This window comes from Mobula hypostoma, chromosome 19 (assembly GCF_963921235.1).
Source record: "Mobula hypostoma chromosome 19, sMobHyp1.1, whole genome shotgun sequence".
In the NCBI taxonomy this organism is placed as follows: domain Eukaryota; kingdom Metazoa; phylum Chordata; class Chondrichthyes; order Myliobatiformes; family Myliobatidae; genus Mobula; species Mobula hypostoma.
Window position 1 is genome coordinate 17498313 of NC_086115.1, and position 20857 is coordinate 17519169.

The 20857-nt window shown below is 46.6% G+C and overlaps 1 protein-coding gene across 3 annotated transcripts in view; it reads left to right on the plus strand.

Moving 5' to 3' along the window:
• pdcd11 (programmed cell death 11) overlaps positions 1-20857 on the plus strand; it is a 71840-nt gene that overhangs the window by 18485 nt on the left and 32498 nt on the right. For 2 of the 3 annotated variants that reach the window (XM_063071427.1, XM_063071429.1), the window contains exons 11-21: positions 63-123; positions 882-1028; positions 3275-3526; positions 3964-4119; positions 5977-6171; positions 6688-6762; positions 10463-10558; positions 13739-13958; positions 15061-15210; positions 15426-15541; positions 19721-20238. In XM_063071427.1, the coding sequence (XP_062927497.1) occupies positions 63-123; positions 882-1028; positions 3275-3526; positions 3964-4119; positions 5977-6171; positions 6688-6762; positions 10463-10558; positions 13739-13958; positions 15061-15210; positions 15426-15541; positions 19721-20238 (1986 nt within the window). The remainder of the gene's footprint in view (positions 1-62; positions 124-881; positions 1029-3274; positions 3527-3963; positions 4120-5976; positions 6172-6687; positions 6763-10462; positions 10559-13738; positions 13959-15060; positions 15211-15425; positions 15542-19720; positions 20239-20857) is intronic. The other variant, XM_063071430.1, reaches the window with a different exon arrangement.

Here is a 20857-nt window from a genome sequence, read left to right on the forward strand (position 1 = left end):
GGAGGAATGTGCCCTAGTCACTAGGCACTCACACACCTTATTCTGTGTTTTTTGATTTTCAGGACCATTATTGAAGCCCCATTTTTGAGGTATCACGATATCGTCCCGGGACAGGTGATTGAGGTAGGTGCTTGCTGTGACAAATCCCAAATCAGCCAGTCCCGAGCCACGAGTACAGTGTTGCTTGTGGCTCTCCTTTCATCTCAAGCTCCTGACTAACTCCATCCATCCCTTGCCATCCTGCTGGTTGTACTCCAGACCACACCTGTGTCTCTTCATCCATCTCTTCTTATACTGTTGAGAACCAGGTAAATTAGCTGCACCAACCCCTCCTTGCTGCTCTCACAACCAACCCGGTGGACCCATGTGCTCTAAAGCTCTTGACCAGCATTCTTAAACAGAGTACCACCCAGCCTGTTACCAGCCCATACCATGCCCCTATTGAAAGCTTCCCCCAGGAGGAAGCTGAAATGCACTTGATGTAATTACCTCCCAAAATCAGCCTTCCCTTGGTTCTCACACTGTGCTGAGGTTTGTTTCTCACCTCAGAAATGGGGGCGGTCTCATAAGATTACTCAGTGAAGTGAAGTTTACAAAGCTTTTTCCTCGTGTTCTCAGTGAATCCTGCGTTACACCCAAGACTAATGTTTTAATAACCCCACCATTGTCACCCAATGACCTTTAGGCAGTAATATGATCACCGCTGCGACTTTCTGAGACTGTTCTGTCTGCTAATTGGGTATTCAGCATCCTCGGTACAGCCTGTAAACTGTCACCTGCATTTAGTGGTTAGTTGCCATAGTTCGTGTAAAATGGACAGTCTGTAGCCCTCTTCCAGCGGCTTTTCTGATGCCTGGCTATCATGCTTTGCTGCTGTTCAGGGTACGGTCGCCTCCCTGGAGAAATTTGGGGTCCTTGTGAAGTTGACAGACCACATCCGGGGTCTGGTGCCTCGAACACACCTGGCAGACGTCCCACTGAAGCATCCAGAAAAGATGTACAGCGTTGGAGACAAAATAAAGTGCAGGGTAAACACTTCAATATCTGGTGCATTGTTGTGTGTGGGGGGGGTATGGGAAAATGTACAAGAGTGTTCAGTGTCTGTACAGTGTTGGGAGGAATGGGACAATGTTCAGTGTTGGGAGGAATCGGACAGTGTACAGTGTCTGGTACAGTGTTCGGAGGAATGGAACAGTGTTCAGTGTCTGTACAGTGTTGGGAGGAATGGGACAGTGTTCAGTGTTGGGAGGATTGGTACAGTTTTCAGTGTCTGGTACAGTGTTGGGAGGAATGGGACAGTGTACAGTGTCTGGTACAGTGTTCGGAGGAATGGGACGGTGTTCAGTGTCTGGAACAGTCTGAGGGGTAAATGGGACAGTGTACAGTGTTGGGAGGAATGGTACAATGTACAGTGTTGGGAGGAATGGTACAGTTTTCAGTGTCTGGTACAGGGTTGGGAGGAATGGGACAGTGTTCAGTGTCTGTACAGGGTTGGGAGGAATGGGACAGTGTACAGTGTCTGTACAGGGTTGGGAGGAATGGGACAGTGTTCAGTGTCTGTACAGGGTTGGGAGGAATGGGACAGGGTACAGTGTCTGTACAGGGTTGGGAGGAATGGGACAGTGTTCAGTGTCTGTACAGGGTTGGGAGGAATGGAACAGTGTTCAGTGTCTGTACAGGGTTGGGAGGGGTGGAACAGTGTTCAGTGTCTGTACAGTGTTGGGAGGAATGGGACTGTACAGTGTTGGGAGGAATGGTACAATGTACAGTGTTGGGAGGAATGGTACAGTTTTCAGTGTCTGGTACAGGGTTGGGAGGAATGGGACAGTGTTCAGTGTCTGTACAGGGTTGGGAGGAATGGGACAGTGTTCAATGTCTACAGGGTTGGGAGGAATGGGACAGTGTTCAGTGTCTGGTACAGGGTTGGGAGGAATGGGACAGTGTTCAGTGTGTACAGGGTTGGGAGGAATGGGACAGTGTACAGTGTCTGTACAGGGTTGGGAGGAATGGGACAATGTTCAGTGTCTGGTACAGGGTTGGGAGGAATGGGACAGTGTACAGTGTCTGTACAGGGTTGGGAGGAATGGGACAGTGATCAGTGTCTGTACAGGGTTGGGAGGAATGGGACAGTGTTCAGTGTCTGGTACAGGGTTGGGAGGAATGGGACAGTGTACAGTGTCTGTACAGGGTTGGGAGGAATGGGACAGTGATCAGTGTCTGTACAGGGTTGGGAGGAATGGGACAGTGTTCAGTGTCTGTACAGGGTTGGGAGGAATGGGACAGTGTTCAGTGTCTGGAATGGTCTGGGGGTAAATGGGACAGGGTACAGGGTGTTCAGAGTCTGGTACGGGTTGGAGGGTGGATTGAAACAGTACAGAGTGTTCAGTATCTAGCAGTGTTGGGAGGAATGGGATAGTGTACAAGGTGTTCGGTGTCTGGTACAATGTGGAGAGAAGTTGAGATAGTGTGGAGGATGTTTGGTGTCTGGTACAGTGTGATGGGACTAGGACAGTGTACACGGTACTTTATGTCTGGTACTGGGGTAATGTGGAGGGTGTTCAATGTCTGGGACAGTGTGGTGAGACAAGTAGTGTGAAGTGGGTTTGGTGTCTGGTACAGTGTGTTTTGGGACTCGGACAATGTACACTTTATGTCTGGTACTGGGGTAATGTGGAGGGTGTTCAATGTCTGGGATAGTGTGGTGAGACGGGTAGTGTGGAGGGGGGTTTGGTGTCTGGTACAGTGTGATGGAGACTGAGACAGTATGGAGGATGTTTGATATCTGGTACAGTATGGGAGGAAAGAGACAATGTACAGGATCAGTGTATATCTGGAGCAGTGTGCAGGTTGGTCACCGGTACAATGCGACTTTGTCTCACTTCAGGTGTTGCACAATCAAGGCTATGGAGACAAGCTGCGACTGTTGTTGCAGCCAGGATCTCTAAATGTGAAGCAGTGCTGGGGTCTGCAGGCTCACCTCTCTTGTGCTGTGCTCAGCGAGCAGGGATGAGCACAATGTATATCTTGTCACGTTAGTTCTCGTACATTGCAGATTGATTTCTAAACCATATAGTTGCAGGATCCGTTATTGTCATACAGCACAGAACCCACCCTCCTTTGGCCCACCAAGCCGTGTTGGCCGTGAACTCCAGCTGTTTGAGCTTCTCGAGCGCCTCCTTTGACAGCCTGCAGTATTAACTGTAAACCGCTGCTGCCAGTGTACTGTTGCGAGTCCTTGCCTTATCAGTTCACCTAATTGCTGCTTGTTCCCCAGGTGCTGAAGGTAAACGCTGAGACCAAGAAGGTTACTTTAACTCGGAAGAAGACGTTGGTGAAGTCGAAACTCCCCGTAATTGCGTGTTACGCAGAGGCTGTGCCTGGGCAGTCAGTCCATGGTTACGTTGTCTGTGTGAAACCATTCGGCTGTATCATCTGCTTCTATGGTGACGTTCGAGGACTGGTCCCACGGCATGAGTTGAGTGTCGAACCCCCACCCTTCCCTGAGAAGGTCTTCTACGTTGGCCAGGTGAGGGGAGACTCCATGACGAAGTAGGCTGCATCCCCAGGGTGACCTACACATTTCCTGGAAAAGGCGTTCCTCTTCAATTGCTTGCTCAAATCTAAAAAAAATCTTTGAACAAAAGTTCTCTTACCACCCACGCCATCAGACAAAGATGAGCTTTATTTCTCACAAGTACATCGAAACTTGTGGTGAAATTATTAATGACCAGTGAGGATCGTGCTGGGTAGTCCACAAGTGTCTTCCTGCTTCCAGTGCTAACATAGCATGTCCACAACATGCTAACTCTACTTTATACGTCTTTGAAATGTGGGAGGAAGCTCGCACGTTCACAAACACCTTAGAGAAAGAGTGGCAGGAATTGAACCCAGGTCACGACTGCTATAAAGTGTTCCACTAATTACTATGCCACCTAGCCATTTCTGGTCATTTTTGCTCCCCAGGTTGTGAAGGCCACAGTCCTGAAGTGTAACCCAGACCAGGAGAAGCTGCTGCTGTCTCTTAAACCCCGTGGCGATGCTCTTGGACAGGAACTGGGAACCGGAGCTGACAGCATTTCCCAGGAAAGTGAAGGAGCCGCTGGGTACCCGACTGGAAAGGTACAGTATGGCAGGTGGAGACTGAGGCTTCAACAGCATCACCGATGGCCAAGTGTTTCCAATCAATCAGATGTAGTCACTGCTGTCTTTTGCGTTCTGTACGTTTCGTCAGCCCAAGCAGTTAGTATAGGTCTTGGATGTTATGTTGCAGTTGTATAAGTTGTTGGCGGGTCCGCACTTGGAATATTGTCTACAGTTTTGGTCACCCTGTGGAGCTGAACGAGTGCAGAGAAGATTTATGAGGGTGGAGGGCCTGAGTTATAGGAGAAGACACACTAGTTGTTCTTCCTTGGACCATAGGAGAATGAGGTGGAGACCTTGTAGAAATGTTTTAAATTATGGGTGAGATAGATGAGGTAACTGTTTTTCCCAGGTGGGAGAGTTTAAAACTAGGGGAGGTAGATTTGGGGTGAGAGGGGAAAGATTTAAAAGGGACCTGAGGAACAGCTTTTCCACCCAGAGGGTGGAGGGTATATGGAAGTGGTTGGGGTAGATGCAATGGTAATAGTTATGAAGGGCGAGGCTGGGAGAGATACTGGCCAAAGGCAGGGGATTGGGGCTATCTGGTTGAGCCAGGGGGCCTGATTCCATGCTGCATTGCTCTATGACTACGTAGTCATACCAAGGCATGAAGTTAAAGTGGGGAAAAGGGAAGGGAAGAAAGGCTGATTTCAATAGAGAGGAGCTGGTGGAAGTATATTGGGAGCAGGTGCTTGCTGACACCTGACCACTGGAAACCCATAGAAAGAGTTTTTGGGAGATCCGTGCCAGTGAACGTGAAAGGCAAAGTTGGAAAGATTAGGGATGACAAAGGATGTTGAAGCTTTAATCAGATTGGAAGCTGGTACTTGGTATAGACAGCTGGAACTGGGTGACTCTCTTGGGGAATATGAAGAGAACTGAACAAACCAATTACAAAATCATGAAATTCTAGAACTCATGAGATTCCCTTGTCGGGTAACCCCAAGTCGTTGTAGTCGTGTATTAAGAGTACGGAAAGGGTAAGGGAACCTAAGGAGCAGTGTGTGTGGGACCAGGGGGTGAGTGAGGTCTTGGATAAATATTTCTCATTGATAATTACCAAGGCAAAGGATGCGGAGGCTAGTGAATTCAGAGAGGGGTGTGTGATGGTCTGGGGTCTTTCAGTATTGAGAAGGTGGAAGCAAATTTGGATCAGTAAGACCCATTAAAAATAATTAGTGACCAAGTGTGTGATTTAAGTTCTATATGAGAGAGAAGTGCTTGCTACTGTAGTCACTGCAAACTCTTTCCTGCTCAACTTCCTGCCGCTGGATCTTTTATCTCAACTGAAAAGGCACTGGAGACCCTTTGCTATAACGTTTTTGAAACTTTGCTCTGTGGCTATTGGGCATCTAGTCCTTTATCCTCCTGACTTGTCAGTAAGAGCCTTGCCTGCCACATCAAAGTGGAGATTCACGTTCTTTTTATTTTGGAGTACAACATGGTAACAGGCCTTTCTGACCCAGTGAGTCCACGCTGCCCAGTTACACTCGTGACCAATTAAACCACTAACCTGTTGTCCTTTGGAACGTGGGAGGAAACTGGAGAACCCAGAGGAAACTTGTGTTGTCATGGAGAGAAGGAACGAGCTCCTTACAGACATCAATGTAATCGAACCCTGGTCACTCTTGCTGTTTACTAACCACTTCTCTCCCATGCCACCAATCACCATTTTGTGGGTAAATGCAGAAAGGTCTTGTCAAGATGTCAATGACACAAGATCTCACTGAACAGCAAAAACAGTCATCTGACTATCCTGTTACTTTGATCACTGTCTCATCTGTCGAAGTGCTTTCCTGGCTGCTGACATGTTTCACTCTGTGATGCGTCTTTCAGATAGTTGATGTGAAAGTGTTGGTGAAGGCGAAGGACGGGCTGGAGGTCTCCATCTTACCCGAGCAAGTGGCTGCCTTCCTGCCTACAACTCACCTCTCGGACCACGTGAGCAACTGTCGACTTCTGGCGGAGAGACTGCGAGTGGGTGACATCATCCCTGGTGTCATGTGCTGGAGCCAGTCCTCCAATCGGATTGTATCCTTCAACCCACAACCGGGCTTTGAGTTTTGTCTGTCTCATTAATCGACAGTTCAAGCTAGGACTGATGGGGTACCTGTCCAAATCCTAATGTTAACTAAAGATCTTTTGGGGTGTGGTTGTCTTCCCTGCATTTTCAAAATCAATTTCCTTCCACTGGTTGTTTTCATCAATTTTCCAGTGGCTTATTGGTTACTGAGATTCAACCTGACCACAGAAGTGGTGGATGCGGATTTGATTGTATCATTTAAGAGAAGTTTGGAGAGCTATGGTGTGGATGCGGGTCAATGGGACTAGGCAGAATAATGGTTCAGCACTGACTAGATGGGCTGAACGTCCTGTTTCTGTGATGCTGTAACCTTGGTGTGATGTTGATTAGTTGCCTCACCCGTTTGCGAGTTGCTGCTTTATAACTCCAGTCCATGTTAACGTTGGGACTGGGCTTACTGAGTTGTACCCAGGATTAATCATTCGCTTGAAGTACTTGATTGCAGTCCTTAACCCTTCTCTCAGATTCTTTGCAGAAAGCCAGCGTTGCTGGCTTTTATTGAACAAGGAGTCGTGGCAAAGGATTTTACAGAGCTCCAGGTAAGCTGGCATTTTCTTCATGCAGGGCACCAGTGGATCTTCATGAGTCGTATTCTGAAAGCAATTTGTATCTTCATGGTGCTTGGAGTGCAAACAAATCTTACCGCCGTCAAAGAGTCGGACAAGAGAGTATTAGGGTAGGGAACTGAAACCTTAGGCAGAGTCAGGTTTAAAAAAACTCGCCTTAAAGAGGAGGCTTGAGGGGATCCTGTCAGGGGAGGGTTTTAAACATAGAATTAAACACGAGATCTGTAGCAGTCCAGGAACCCCTGAGTAGTGCTGTAGGAGGTTACAGCGAAAGGAAAGGGGAAGGACAAGGACCTGCACGGATTTGAAAATGACTTTTTCAAACAAGATCGGTGTGGTTCAGCAAATCATAAACACATGATGCTACAGAGGCTGGAAATCCAGAGCAATACACACAAAATGCTGGAGGAACTCACCAGGTCAAGCAGCATCTAGGGAAAAGAATAAACAGTCAGTGTTTCTGTCCTGATGAATGGTCTCAGCCTGTAACATTGACTGCTTTTTCATTTCCATAGATGTTGCCTGACCTGCTGAGTTCCTCCAGCATATTGTGTGTCAGTGCGGTTCGGGAAGCACAGGGGTGCTATGCGAGTGGAAACCGGTACAAGTGAGGACCCTGCAGGGTCACAGAGCTGAGGAAGGAGACTCGACAGGAAAGTGTGGGAATGGTGGAGGCTGGAGGCTGAGCTGAGGCAGGGATGGAGTCCGAGATGTGACAGTGGTGGTAGTGGAAATCAGGAGCTTCCGGAGGTTTTGCACTTGGAAATGTACGTCTGCCTGGAATAAAGTGCCAGGGAGAGGAAAAACAGGATTCTAGAAGAACTCAAGCCGGTCAGGCAGAATCTGTGGAGGCAAAAGGTGAGAGTGAGCTCTTTGTTCAAGACCCTGATCAGGGCAGAGAGGGAATAGGGAAGATTTCAGTGTTTAGCAGCACAAGGAAGAAATAAACAGAAGCTGGTGGGTGGTGGTGGGGGGGTTATGGACAGATGGAACCAGGTAGGGCAGGGGGATGGGATGAGAGAGGTGAATGAAGGGAGAAGAAATCCAGGTGGGCAGGTAAGGGTGTGGGAGAAGAGCACTGGGAGTGTAGGTTACCGAGCCCTCACCGGGGCTGACGATTACATAAAACCAGAGAAGACTGTGTTCAGAATGTTGGTTTGTAAGCTTCCCAAGCAGAATAAAGAATGCTCTTCCTATCTGTAGCACACACAAAATGCTGGAGGAACTCAGCAGGCCAGGCAACATCTATGGAAAAAGTGCAGTTAACGTTTCGGGTCGAGACCCTTCTCCAGTGTTGAGGAGGCCACATCATGGGTACTGAACATAGGGTACAGAACATTGAAGATTGCTACACAATACAGGCCATTCGGCCTCTAATGTTGTGCAGCCGCTTTAACCTACTCTTAAGTTCGATCTTACCGTTCACTACCGTATAGCCCTCCATTTTTATATCTCTGCAGCAAACAAGGTTGGAAGGAGCGCAGGTGAACCCCCCTCCCCCTCACCCCCCCATCTCGTTTTACTTTGCACCTACCAGCCTCTAATGCAGGGTCTTGGCCTGAAATTTCGACACATGCCTTTTGGCTCCATAGATGCTGCCTGATGTGTGGAGTTTATTTATTTTATTTTTATTTGGAAATTCAACACAGTAAGGGTCCCCTCCAGCTCAAGAGGCCCGTGCCACCCATGTGACCAGTATAACCCATTTATCTTTGGAATGTGGGAGAAAACCAGAGCACCTGGCAGAAGCCTCTGCGGTCACTGGAAAACATATGAAATCCATTCTGTTCTTCCAGCATACATTGGCCGCTTATTCCCCTCCATGGATGCTACCTGACATGCTGAGTTCCTCCAGCACTTTGTGTGTAGATCAGATCAGATTTAATATCACTGACATTCATTGTAAAATATATTGTTGTTTGGCAGTAGTACATTGCAATACATAATAGTAAAAACTATAAATTACAATAGAAAATATAAAAGAAATCTGTAGTCCAAAAAGAAGGCAAAGAAGGATTAAAAAAATAGTGAGGTAGTGTACATGGATTCATTGTCCATTCAGAAATCTCATGGCAGTGGGGTGGAAGCTGTTCCTAAAACATTGAAACTTCTATTGCAGCATCCTGTTGGTTTTCCTGATTCTGCATCTGTATTCTTTTGTTTTCGTACTAGAATCAAGGAGCCAGGCTGCAGTGGGTGTAAACTGGGTGAAGTGATTTTCAAATGTAAGCAGAGTAACTCAGACCCAGCCACTTCATCTCGTGTGTTTGCTGCAGCAGTATTGCCCTGGTGTTTTGGACTTGTCTAGGAATTTGGAGTTTTGGCCAACCAGTTAATTTTGTTGGACAGCGCAGCACACAGCAAAGACTGGAAGATCACATTGGAGCAGTGCTTTGTGCTTTTGAAATGAGCCCAATAGAACATACAGCAGTACAGCCCAGCTACGGGTCTTTTAGCCCACAGTGAAAAGCAAAGAGTGTCCAGACAGGATCAGGGAAAGGGCAGGCTGAGATCCACATCAGCTCCAACACTGATCACATTTCACCTCAAGCTGTGACATTAGAAAGGTTGTGAGGAAAGGAGACAAATAGAGTTAAACCCCCTTTACCAGGGGTGACCCCTGCCGTTGCTCAGATCCTCAGAAGAATAGAGGATCTTTGGATTGTGCTCCTGAGCAAAGTCTTTCTGCTCCAGACATAGCCTGGTTGCTTCCCCATCCCAAGCCACTAATCACTGGACCATAATCCCTTGTTCCCTCAGTTCTGTCTGCACTGGCTGGTTTGGAGAGTATTAGCTAAATAACCCCTGGTCAATTCAGTGCCTGGGTATCTATCTCTGCTTTTGAATAGACACTCCAAAATTTCCGTGGTAAGCTATGTGTGAAAGAGAACAAGTCGCAAGGCTGCAGGAGAGGGAAAGCGGTTGATGAGATTGCTCTACTGGGCACTGGCATGAACCTGATGCATTGAGTAGCGTCCTTAGTTGTAACAGAAAATTAGCGACTTTTTCCTACTGCAGAAATATCTAATTCAAGGGGCCATAATTTTAAGGTAATTGCAGGATGATAGGGGGATGTCAGGGGTAAGATTTTTTTTTACAGAGTGGTGAGTGCATGGAATGCATTGCCAGAGTGGAGTTAGAGGCAGATACAGATAGGGGACATTTAAGAAACACCTAGATAGGCACGTGGGATTAGAAAAATGGAGCGATATATGAAAGGGTTAGAATAGGTTAAAAGGTTGTTACAACATCGTGGAGCAAAGACCTGTACTGTGCTGTAGTGTTCCATGTTCTGTGGCTCTGCATTGACTGCGATTATTCCAGCGATTCACAGGAAAGTTCTCCTCACAGTCAGACCCCTTTGGACTGCTCCAAGTCAACATGGCTATATGTCAGAATTATATTTGTAATCAATGACTTGTATGATGTAAAATGTGATAATGCCTGGGGCAAATGGCTCCTTGGTATTTTCCCTCCAGCAGCCCTGCTGAGGGTTGGCCCTCCAGCTATGCTGGCATATTCGAGTGCAGTCAACTCTCCGTGAATGAACACTCATTGTCCTCCTCCTCTTCTCTGACCTCCCTGCCCCTCCTCATCCCAGGCATATTTTTCCTCACGTGAAGGCTAGGGACACCAAGCTATCCTGTAACTACTTGTCTCTGTTTGTTCCCAGGTGGGGATGGTCATGACAGGAATGGTGAAGAACATTATGCCGTACGGAGTGTTTGTGGAATTTGCGCACAGACTGGTCGGCCTGGCTCCCAAAGCTGTGAGTCCTATTTCCTGTCCCAGCCGCGAGTTCTGATTGTCTCGTGGTTAGCTGTCGTGCTCCTTGCAGGCACTGCACAGCTCAGATGATGCTATACCTGGGTACACTGGGGCAGAGCTTGTGTTACTGGGCTAATCCATGGAGGAGGCTCTGAGAATTTAATGCTGGTTTATATTAAATGATAGAACCCGGGGTTGCGAGTTTGGTCTTGGTAAAAGTGGCTATAAATCAGGTGCAAATTTATCTCCACTGACTTGCATGTATGATGTGAAATTTGTCAGAGATACCAGATATATTTGTTAAAGATAAAAGATGTTAACTGTCTGGCACAGACAGGATTTGTTGAAGGGCCTGTTTCTGTGATGTAGTACTCTATGACTATTTCATATATTGGTAGAAGCCTATCTGCTTTACAAAGATCTCATGGGGAAGGAAACTAGTATCTTACCAGTCAGGAACTCTAACTGCATCCAAAGTGACAAAGTTCCTACAAACCCCATACTACTGTTGTGACTGTGATCAATATCACCAGAGACACTGAAGCTGATGACATAAAAGTCTTTATTCATCACAACACGCAGGCATTCTTGTGGAGGGACTCACAAACTCTTAAAGTACACCACATTTTTATATCCTTAAGGTCAATGGTAATTCAATACAGTTTCAATAATTATAATGATACTGTTTGCTTCAGTACTTTGGGTTAACAATGCTAGTTAACTTCGTGGCAGCACTGCAATGAGAATAGAAAGATAAAGAAAAAAAGAATTGCAGTATGTGTGTATATATGTATATATATTAGTTAAATTAGTCCAAAAAAAAAGGTAATTTAAAAAATGTAGTGAGGAAGTGTTGATGGGTTCAATGTCCATTCAGGAATAGTATGGAGAGGGGGAGAAGCTGTTTCTGAATCGTTCAGTGTGTGCCTTCAGGCTTCTGTACCTCCTTCCTGATGGTAGCAATGAGAAGAGGGCATGTCCTGGGTGGCGGAGATCCTTAATGATGGACGCCACCTTTCTGAGACATCACTCCTTGAAGATAAGTCAGATGTTACAATGGAGTAAAGGGAATTACAGAGGCCTGAGAGAGGAGATGGCCAGAATTAATTGGAAAAGAACACTGGCAGGGATGACGGTAGAGCAGCAATGGCTGAAATTTCTGGAAACAGTTCAGAAGGCACAGGATATATACATCCCAAAGAGGAAGAAGTACTCTCAAGGCAAGATGACACAACCATGGCTAACAAGAGAAGTCAAAGCCAACATAAAAGCCAAAGAGAGGGCATATAATAGAGCAAAACTTAGTTGGAATCACTGGATTCTGGAAGACTGGAAGATTGCAAATGTAACTCCATGCTTCAAGTAGGGAGAGAGCAGCAGAAAAGGAACTGAGGTCTGACCTCAGAGGTTGGGGAAAATGTTGGAGTCGATGGTTAAGGATGTGGTTTTGGGGTACTTGGAGGCACATGGTAAGTGGGCTGTAGTCAGCATGGTTTCCTCAAGGGAAAATTTTGCCTGACATCTGTTGGAATTCTTTGAGGAAATAACAAGTAGGATAGACTAGGGAGCGTCGGTTGATATTTTGTACTTGGATTTTCAGAAGGCCTTTGACAAAGTGTCACACATGAGACTGGGTTAACAAGCTACGAGCCCATGGTATTACAGAAAAGATTCTAGTGTGGATAAAACAGTGGCTGATTGGAAGAAAGCAAAGAGTGGGAATAAAGGGAGCCTTTCTGGTTGGCTGTCGGTGACCAGTTTTCCACAGTGGTCTGTGTTGGGACCAATTCTTTTTACGTTGTATGTTAATCATTTGGATGATGGAATTGATGGCTTTTGTTGCAAAGTTTGCAGGCGATACGAAGATGGGTAAAGGGCCAGTTAGTTTAGAGGAAATAGGGAGGCTATAGAAGGAGTTAGACAGATTAGAAGAATGGGCAAAAAAGTGTCAGATGGAATATAGTGCCAGGAGGTATACGGTCATACATTTTGGTAGAAGAAATGAAAGAGTTGACAATTTTCTAAATTGAGAAAAAGTACAAAAATCTGAGGCGCAAAGGGATTTGGGAGTCCTTGTGAAGGATTCCCTTAAGGTTAATTTGCAGGTTGAGTCGGTGGTGAGGAAGGCAAATGGGCAAATGTAATGTTAGCATTCATTTCAAGAGGACTAGAATACAAAAGCAAGGATGTAATGTTGAGACTTTATAAAGCACTGGTGAACCCTCATTTGGAGTATTGTGAGCAGTTTTGGACCCCTTATCTCAAAAAGGTGTGCTGAAACTGGAGAGGTTCAAAGGAAGTTCACAAAAGTGATTCCAGGATTCAGTGGCTTGTCATATGAAGAGTGTTATGACTCTGGGTCTGAATTTAGAAGATTGAGGGGTGACCTATTGAAACCTATTGAATGGTGAAAGGCCTTGATAGAGTGGATGTGAAAAGTATGTTTCCTGTGGTGAGAGAGTCTAAGACCAGAGGACACAGCCTCAAAATAGAGGGACGTCCTTTTAGAACGGGGATGAGGAGGAATTTGTTCAGCCAGAGAGTGGTGAATCTGTGCCAAGATCTTTATGTATATTTAAGCCAGAGGTTGATAAATGTTTGATTGATCAGTGTATGAAGGGATACAAGGGGAAGGCAGAGAACTGGGGCGGTGAGGGAAAATGGATCAGCCATGGTGAAATGGCAGAGCAGACTTGATGGGCCAAATGGCCTAATTCTGCTCCTATATTTTATGGCCTTATGACCTGGATACTACAGAGGTTAGTGCCCATGATGGAGTTGGCTAATTTTACAACTCTCTGTAGCTTACTTCCTGTGCCAACCTCTGGAGAAGCAGGGTTGGTCATTAAGAAGCTTCCGAAAACATTTCAGAAGAGTTTTTGAAAACATCATATACCAAGGAATAAACTCTAAAGAATGAGTTACATGTTGTGAAATCTAATCAGAGTTCTCAGTACTCACAAAGTAACAAGTACTCAAGAGTTGTGGATTGGAGTCTAACCAAGTAGGACATGGGATTTGGGAATGTTGAATAATAAACAGGATGGAATTAATTTGTGATGAGATGGTCATTGAGGGTCACAAGCTGGAGTTTGAGGTATTGAAGGAGAAGTTTGGGTATATTAGAAACTACTGTTCCTCAGAATGGTAATTTTGTAAATTAATATTCCTGCTTCTCCAGGCCATGTCTGATAAGTTTGTCACCAACACTGTGGACCACTTTGCGGTGGGACAGACAGTGGTTGCCATGGTAACGAATCTGGATGAGGAAAAGAGGCGAGCACTGCTTACTCTGAAAGTGTCGGACTGCGGATCTGGGGACGCCGCTCGGGAGAGTCTAGCCCTCTTGAGCCAGTACTTGACAGAGCTGGATTTCGTTAGGTCCTTTATGGGCCAGAGGGGTAATGTCAAAATGTGATAAATGTTTGTGGCGCAAGGTGCAGCAAATGCTCCTGTGAGGGAGAATTTCCACTCGGCCCGTGTATGTGAGAGACCATTCAGACACTGAATATTTTGCCATTATGGTTGGTCTCAATCATAATTCACTGTTGAGGAACAGTGAATTCCTTTTCTAGTAACAATTAATTTCCTCTGTAAACCGACTCTCGATTTCCCCACCCTGGCCCTGAATCTCTAACCTTCAGTGAAAGGAGAATACCATATTTGGCTAACCTGTAGAATGTCTCACATTGGAGTCGCAGGGTAGCCCTAATGTGTTAACGTGACATTACAATGCTAATGACCTGGGTTCATATCACACTATAGTCTAAGGGGTTTGTGTGCTCTCCTAGTTACCACTTGGGTTTTCTCTGGGTTCATTTTCCTCTCTCATTCTAAAGAATATGGGTTGAGCTTAGTAAATTGTGGGCATATAATGTTGGCGCCAGAAGCATGTGACATTTGCAGGCTGCCCCCCAGCACGTCCTCAGACTATGTTGATTGTTGGCTCAGGTGATGCACTTTACAGTATGTTTTGATGTAAATAACAAGTAAGCTATTCTCTTTCATCTTTAAAACCTTTGTCTGTTTTCCACCTCTGTGCCCCTCAGTGGAGTATGTGGTGACTGTCAGAGGCTGCAGCTCTTGAATTCACTGCTCAGGTGTACCTTGATGTTGGGAAGATTTCTGCAGTTTGAATCATGAAAAATGCACCTGTGTTTTCTTAATATCACATGAAATTCAACCATTTGTTATTTACCCATACCAGTACATTTCACAGATGGTCCTATTCCATTCATTTCTCATGCTAGCTCTGTTCTGTTGAGATCATCGTTTGCGCAACCATCCCCCTGCAGCCTGGATCTGTCCATGGGTGTCCTTGTGACTGGTGATTTTCTCTGATGTCACTGGAAGCACCAGCAGTCGCTGTATCTCGTGGGGGTGGGTTACAAGTCAGAATCTAATTGAATGGAGGGTTGGGTGAGGAGTTGTACGGAGAGTGGCGTGTGCTGGGCACTTGTTGCAAGCTGAGTCTTTAACTGTCTGTGATGTTGGTTGTTTCAGAATCTGCAGTCGTTGCTAATCTGAGCCGCCTGGTCACTGGACAGAGGCTGAAACTTACCGTGGATGTAGTGAAGTCTGACGGGACAGCGCATTTCACCGGCGAGCAAGTTGCCGGGCTGACTGTTACAGCCAGTCGCTATCACCAAGGGGGTGCGTTCACACCTAATCTGTTGGCTTTTTGGTGAAATGGGGCCACAAATTTCTTTCTGAGCCAGAAGCTTAAGGGTTCAAACCTCTCTCCAGAATTTGAGTGTTTACTGTGGCCCTGTCCTGGCCTACCCTATTCCTGGGATGCTGTCTAGTTTTCCTTCAGCTGTGCCTGTGGTGCCAACATGTCCTGATTATTTCCTTTGTTTCTCCCTCAGAAGCACCTGTGACCCCTGGGCAGCAGTCAGCAGCAGTCGTGTTGTTCATCGATCTCCTCTCCTCTACAGTTTATGTTTCACTCCGTCCGGAACTGCTGTGTGCACGTGTCAAAAAGGTACATGTATGTGGGGGGGGGGTGGTGGTGGTGTCGGGCCTTTAATTGTCTGTGCAGGAGTTCAGCCTGCAGTCAGAAGAGTGAGAGTGGTGCTCTCCAAGGTCTTTACCTCTGTGTGAAGAACTGTTCAGATTGTGGTGGTAGGCACCAATGCCTTTCCCTGTCAGTGTGGGGTTGGAGGTCTTTGAGCAGGGGAATGGGTTAGCTTGCAGCTCCTCCTCTTCTTCCAGGTAGAGTTGAGATGTGATTTAACACGAGAGGATTGGATGACGGGGCAGAGGAGGCTATGTTATCAGGGGAGAAGAACCATGTGATTGTTGGGGGTGTGGGTGACCATCCCTGTTGAAAACTCGATCAGGCCAAGGTGGGCTGAGAGCAGTAAACGTGAACTGTGCACTCTGTAGTGGTCTCGTCTCCCCAGGTGAGGGGAACAGGTCTTGTACTGCACTGTAGAGTTATCATAGGCAGAGGACCACTGGGCTGTTAAGAATAACTGAGGCTTATGATGCATTGGTACGGAGATAACTGTGCATGTATCCAGCCTGTACTGTAACCGGTCTGGGACTGTTTGATTTGAAAATGAACAGGCAGGAGAGCTCAAGACCTGTGAAGATTGGAGAGGGTAGTTGGGCAAAACATCTTAGTTTCCACATTTACAAGTGTGGACTGTCACAAAGTGGTTAGTTATGTTTATAGACGTAAGCAGCATGACCCTGCGTTAGAATAATTGTTTACTTCAGTTGTTGACTCTGTGCTTCAACCTGTGAAAGGTTGTGGAAGAGGTCTTCCAGGATGCGATGAGAAGCAATAGACTCATTATCAGGAAAGGTCACAGAAGTTACCGTCCTTTTTGGATCCGAGAGGTTACCTGAATCACCGTTCATATATATGTGGCAGGGAAGATGGCCATTCAGCCCATTGAGTCTGTGACAGGTCTCAGAGCAGCTCCTGGTAGAATCAGAGCAGCGTCACTGGAGCTGTGGGGCAGCTGCTCGGCCTAGAGCTCGTCTGTGTCGCGGATGAGGAAAGTCAGAAATCTGGCGTATTATGTCGGCCTCTTAACCTACTCGAAGATCTATCTAATCCTTCCTTGGAGATCTATCTAGTCCTTCCCTCCCATGTAGCTCTACATTTTTCTCTCATCCAAGTGCCTCTCTAAGAGTTCCTTTAATGTCCCTGATATATAACTGTCTACCACTACCCATGGCAGCATGTTCCATACTCACACCACTTTCAGTGTAAAGAGAAACTGCCTCTGATACCACCTTGTACCTTCTTCCACGCCACAAGACCTTAAGACGTAGGAGCAGAATCAGGCCATTCAACTCATTGACCCTGCTGATTTATAATCCTTCTCCAAACCATTCTCCTGCCTTCTCCCCATAATTTTTGATGCCCAATCTAATCTAGAGCCTAGCAACCTCTGCTGTAAATATACCCAATGCCTTGGCATCCACAGCCATCTATGGCAATGATTCCACAGATTCATTGCCCTCTGGCTAAAGAAATCCCTCATCTCTGTTCTAAAGGAACATCCTTCTACTCTGAGGTTGTACCCCACTACAGGAATCATCTCTCAATATCCACTCTACCTAGGCCTTTTGATATTTGATAGGTTTCAGTGAGATTCCCCCCTCCCCCCACTTTCTTCTAAACTCCAGCAAGTAAAAGCCCAGAGCTATCAAAAACTCCCTTTCATTCCCCAAGTCATTCTCATGAATCTCCATTGGACCCTCACTAATGTCCGCACATCTTTTCGTAGATAAGGGCCCAAAGCTGCTTATCGTACTCTGTGTGGTCTGCTCAGTGCCTTGTAAAGCTTCAGCATTACGTTCTTGCTTTTATATTCTAGACCTCTTGAAATTAATGCTAACATTGCACTTACCTTCCTTACCATCAGCCTGCAAGTTTAGAGAATCCCACACAAGGACTCCCAAGTCCCTTTGCACTAGGTTTCAATAAGTGCATTTAATGCCAGAGAAATGTATACGGTATATATCCTGAAATTCTTTTTCTTCGCAAACATTCACAAAAGCAGAGGAGGTGCCACAAAGAATGAATGACAGTTAAATATTAGAACCCCAAAGTCCCCCCCCAACTCTCCCCTCCCACACATAAGCAGCAGCAAAGCAACGAACCCCACCTCCACCAGCAAAAAAACATCGGTGCCCCTCATCGAGCACTCAAGTGTGCAGCAAAGCATCAATAAAGACACAGACTTGCAGTATTCAAAGACTACTCATTCACCCGGTAATTCGACATGCCACAGGATCTCTCTCTCTCTCTAATAAGGGAAAGAGAGGGGAGACATAACAAAACAACTGGCTGATTTATGATATTAAAAGCAGCTAGCTCGCTGCTTCCGATCTTCCGTGTTCTCTCGAGCCACATCAGTAGGCAGCACCAGCCTTGGATCAGCCCGTCTCCAGAGCCACAAAAATCTGGCTCCCTGTAGGCGCGCTAGTCTTCCAGGCTGTGTCCTTGGCACATCAGAAAGTGGCCAGTCGGGAGGCCCTGAGAGCAGGTCCCATTTCCGCAAAGAACAGAAGTCAGCGTGTAACTCCGGGTCAGGGTCTTCAAAAGAACCTTGAAAGGGGGAGAAAAAGTGATATCAAAGATAGAAATAGAGCTGATCTGAAGATGCAAATAAAGGTGTCACTATTGGGCACCATCATCCTAAGCTTCACCCCGTCACCTTTGACTTTTGAATTTTCTCCGTTTAGAAAATAGTCTATGCCTCTATTCCTTCTACCAAATTGTATGACCATGCATTTCCTTACACTGTAATCTATCTGCCTATTCTTTGTCCATTCTCTCAATCTAAGTCCTTCTGCAGACTCTTGTCTCCTCAACGCTACCTGCCCTTTCACCTATCTTCGTATCATACACAAACTTCGCCACAAAACCATCAATTCTGTCATCCAGATCACTGACATCTTATGTGAGAAGATGTGATCCCGACACTGACCCCTGCAGAACACCGCTAGTCACCAGTAGCCAACCAGAAAAGGCTCCCTTTAGTCACACTCTTAGCTTCCTGCCAATTAACCATTCTTCTGTCCATACGAATATCATTCCTGTTAAACCATGGGCTCTTAAGCAATCTCCTGTGCGGCACCTTGACAAAGGCCTTCTGAAAATCCTAGCAGACAACATCCACAAGGATGGCTATCCTGCTTGTTATTTCATGAAAGAATTTCAACAAATTTGTCAGGCAAGATTTCCCCTTCAGGAAACCATGCTGACTTTGGCCTACTTTATCATGTGCCTCCAAGTATCCCGAAATCCCATCCTAATAAAGCACTCTTAATGGCTTTCCAACCACTGAAGTCAGGCTAACTGGCCTATAATTTAACTTTTTACCAACAGAAGCACCCTGCCCCACTGCTTATCTGCTTGTCCTTTTGATACAATGTGTATCTTTGGATGTTAAGCTCCCAACTATAATCTTCTCTCAGCCATTACTCAGTGATGCCCAAAATCACTCTAAATGCACTACAAGATCATCTACCTTATTCCGTACACTGCATGCATTCAAGTGTAACGCCTTCAGTCCTGTATTCATCAACCTTTTCAATCTTGCCCCCATATTACATTGCAGAGTCACTTTAAAATTATGGCCGCTCATGTTAGCCATTGCCATCATGAGAAAGTGGCTCCAGCTGTCCCCTATAGTCATGCCTCATCATCTCGTATACCTCTATCAAATCATCTCTCGTCCTCCTTCATTCAAAAGAAAAGCTCTAGCATGTTCAACCTCTCCTTGTGAGAAACACTCACTAATCCAGGCAGCATCGTGATAAATCTCCTTTGCACCCTCTCTAAGGCTTCCACATCCTTCCTGTAATTTTACTCCTCTCTTTCTCTGCGATCTGTTGTCCAGTTTCTTTTTGAAAGCTGACCGTGCCGACAGGCATCTCCGGAATATCACTCCATTCTCCATACTGTTTATGTCACAATGTGCTGATGTTTTGTACAAAGTTTAAAGTCTATGACCCATAGACCTTGTACCTGAAGCTTCTTGCTGTATTCCAGGTAGCATCCAGGGGTGGGGAACGGAATTTTAAAGAGCCAGTGCAGGTCCAAATAGGCTTCCGCGCTCTGTGCTTTCACATTTAGCAAGCGATTTCTGAGTTAGCAATGTGCAGTTAATGGTGTTTGTGTTATGCGTTCCTGCAGCAGCTGAAGGGAGCTCCATTGCAGTCGGCAGTGGTGCAGTTCGTGGCGTCGGATGTCGCTGTCGCATCTCTGTCCGGCTCCTCGCAGCTCACCTTCATTCCCATCGCCTCTCACCTAAATGACACGTTCCACTTCGACTCGGAGAAGCTCTCCGAAGGGCAGACAGTTGCCGTGAAGCTTCCGGCCGGCGGCAGGGAGCACCAGGGCATCCCGCTGTCCAGCCGGGGACCCGGTAAACGCCGGCGACCAGACCGAGACTACGAGCCTCCGGACCGAGCGGAGGAGGCAGCCCCCCAGGTCCAGCATACCCTGTGCGTTGGCAATGTCGTCACTGGGACCGTGAAGTCGGTGCGGCCGACCTGTCTCTTCGTCACGTTGCCAGGCGGCGTGACTGGCTTCGTTCACGCCTCGGAGATCCTCGACCACGTCGCCGAAGGAACGGTTCCAACGTCGAGCCAGAAAATCGGCAACACGGTGACTGCAAAGGTCATTGGAGGCAAAGAGACAAAGTCCCACAAGTAAGTGGCTGTGGGTGGGTGGTAGCTGTGGGTTGCGGCTTGACTGTACTGCACTGGGGTTGGGGGAAAACCAGCATCATCTGCACAACTGCAGGACAGTAGCATCATCACATCACTCTGGTCGGAGCAAGCTAGTATTGACTGCTAAGCAGAGTTTATTGTCCATGCCTCATTAGTCACCACGGTTTACGTAGCAGTTAGTGCAACAGTATTCCTGCTCGGCCCTTCAGACTTAGTAGTTCATTTCCTGCATCCTCTGTAAGGACTATGTATGTCTTCCCCGTGGCAGGCATGGGTTTTTCTGGGTGCTCTGATTTCTTCCCACAGTCCAAAGACGTGCCGGTTAGTAAACTGATTGGTCGTTGCCCCATGATTAGGCTAGGGTTAAATCAGTAGGTTGCTGGGCTTTGCGGCTCGAAGAGCCCGTTCTGCACCATATCTCTAAATAAAAGGTAAAATAAACAATAAAAAAAACCCCGCCGAGATGGACATGACAGTGTATGAATAGGCGCTAGGTGGTATGTCACTGTTGTCAGCCATGTTCTGGTCTCCTTTACAGGGTAATCTGCCTCGGTGGTTTTGATGAGGTGTGATTGTTGGCTGGGGTAGCATGAGGAGG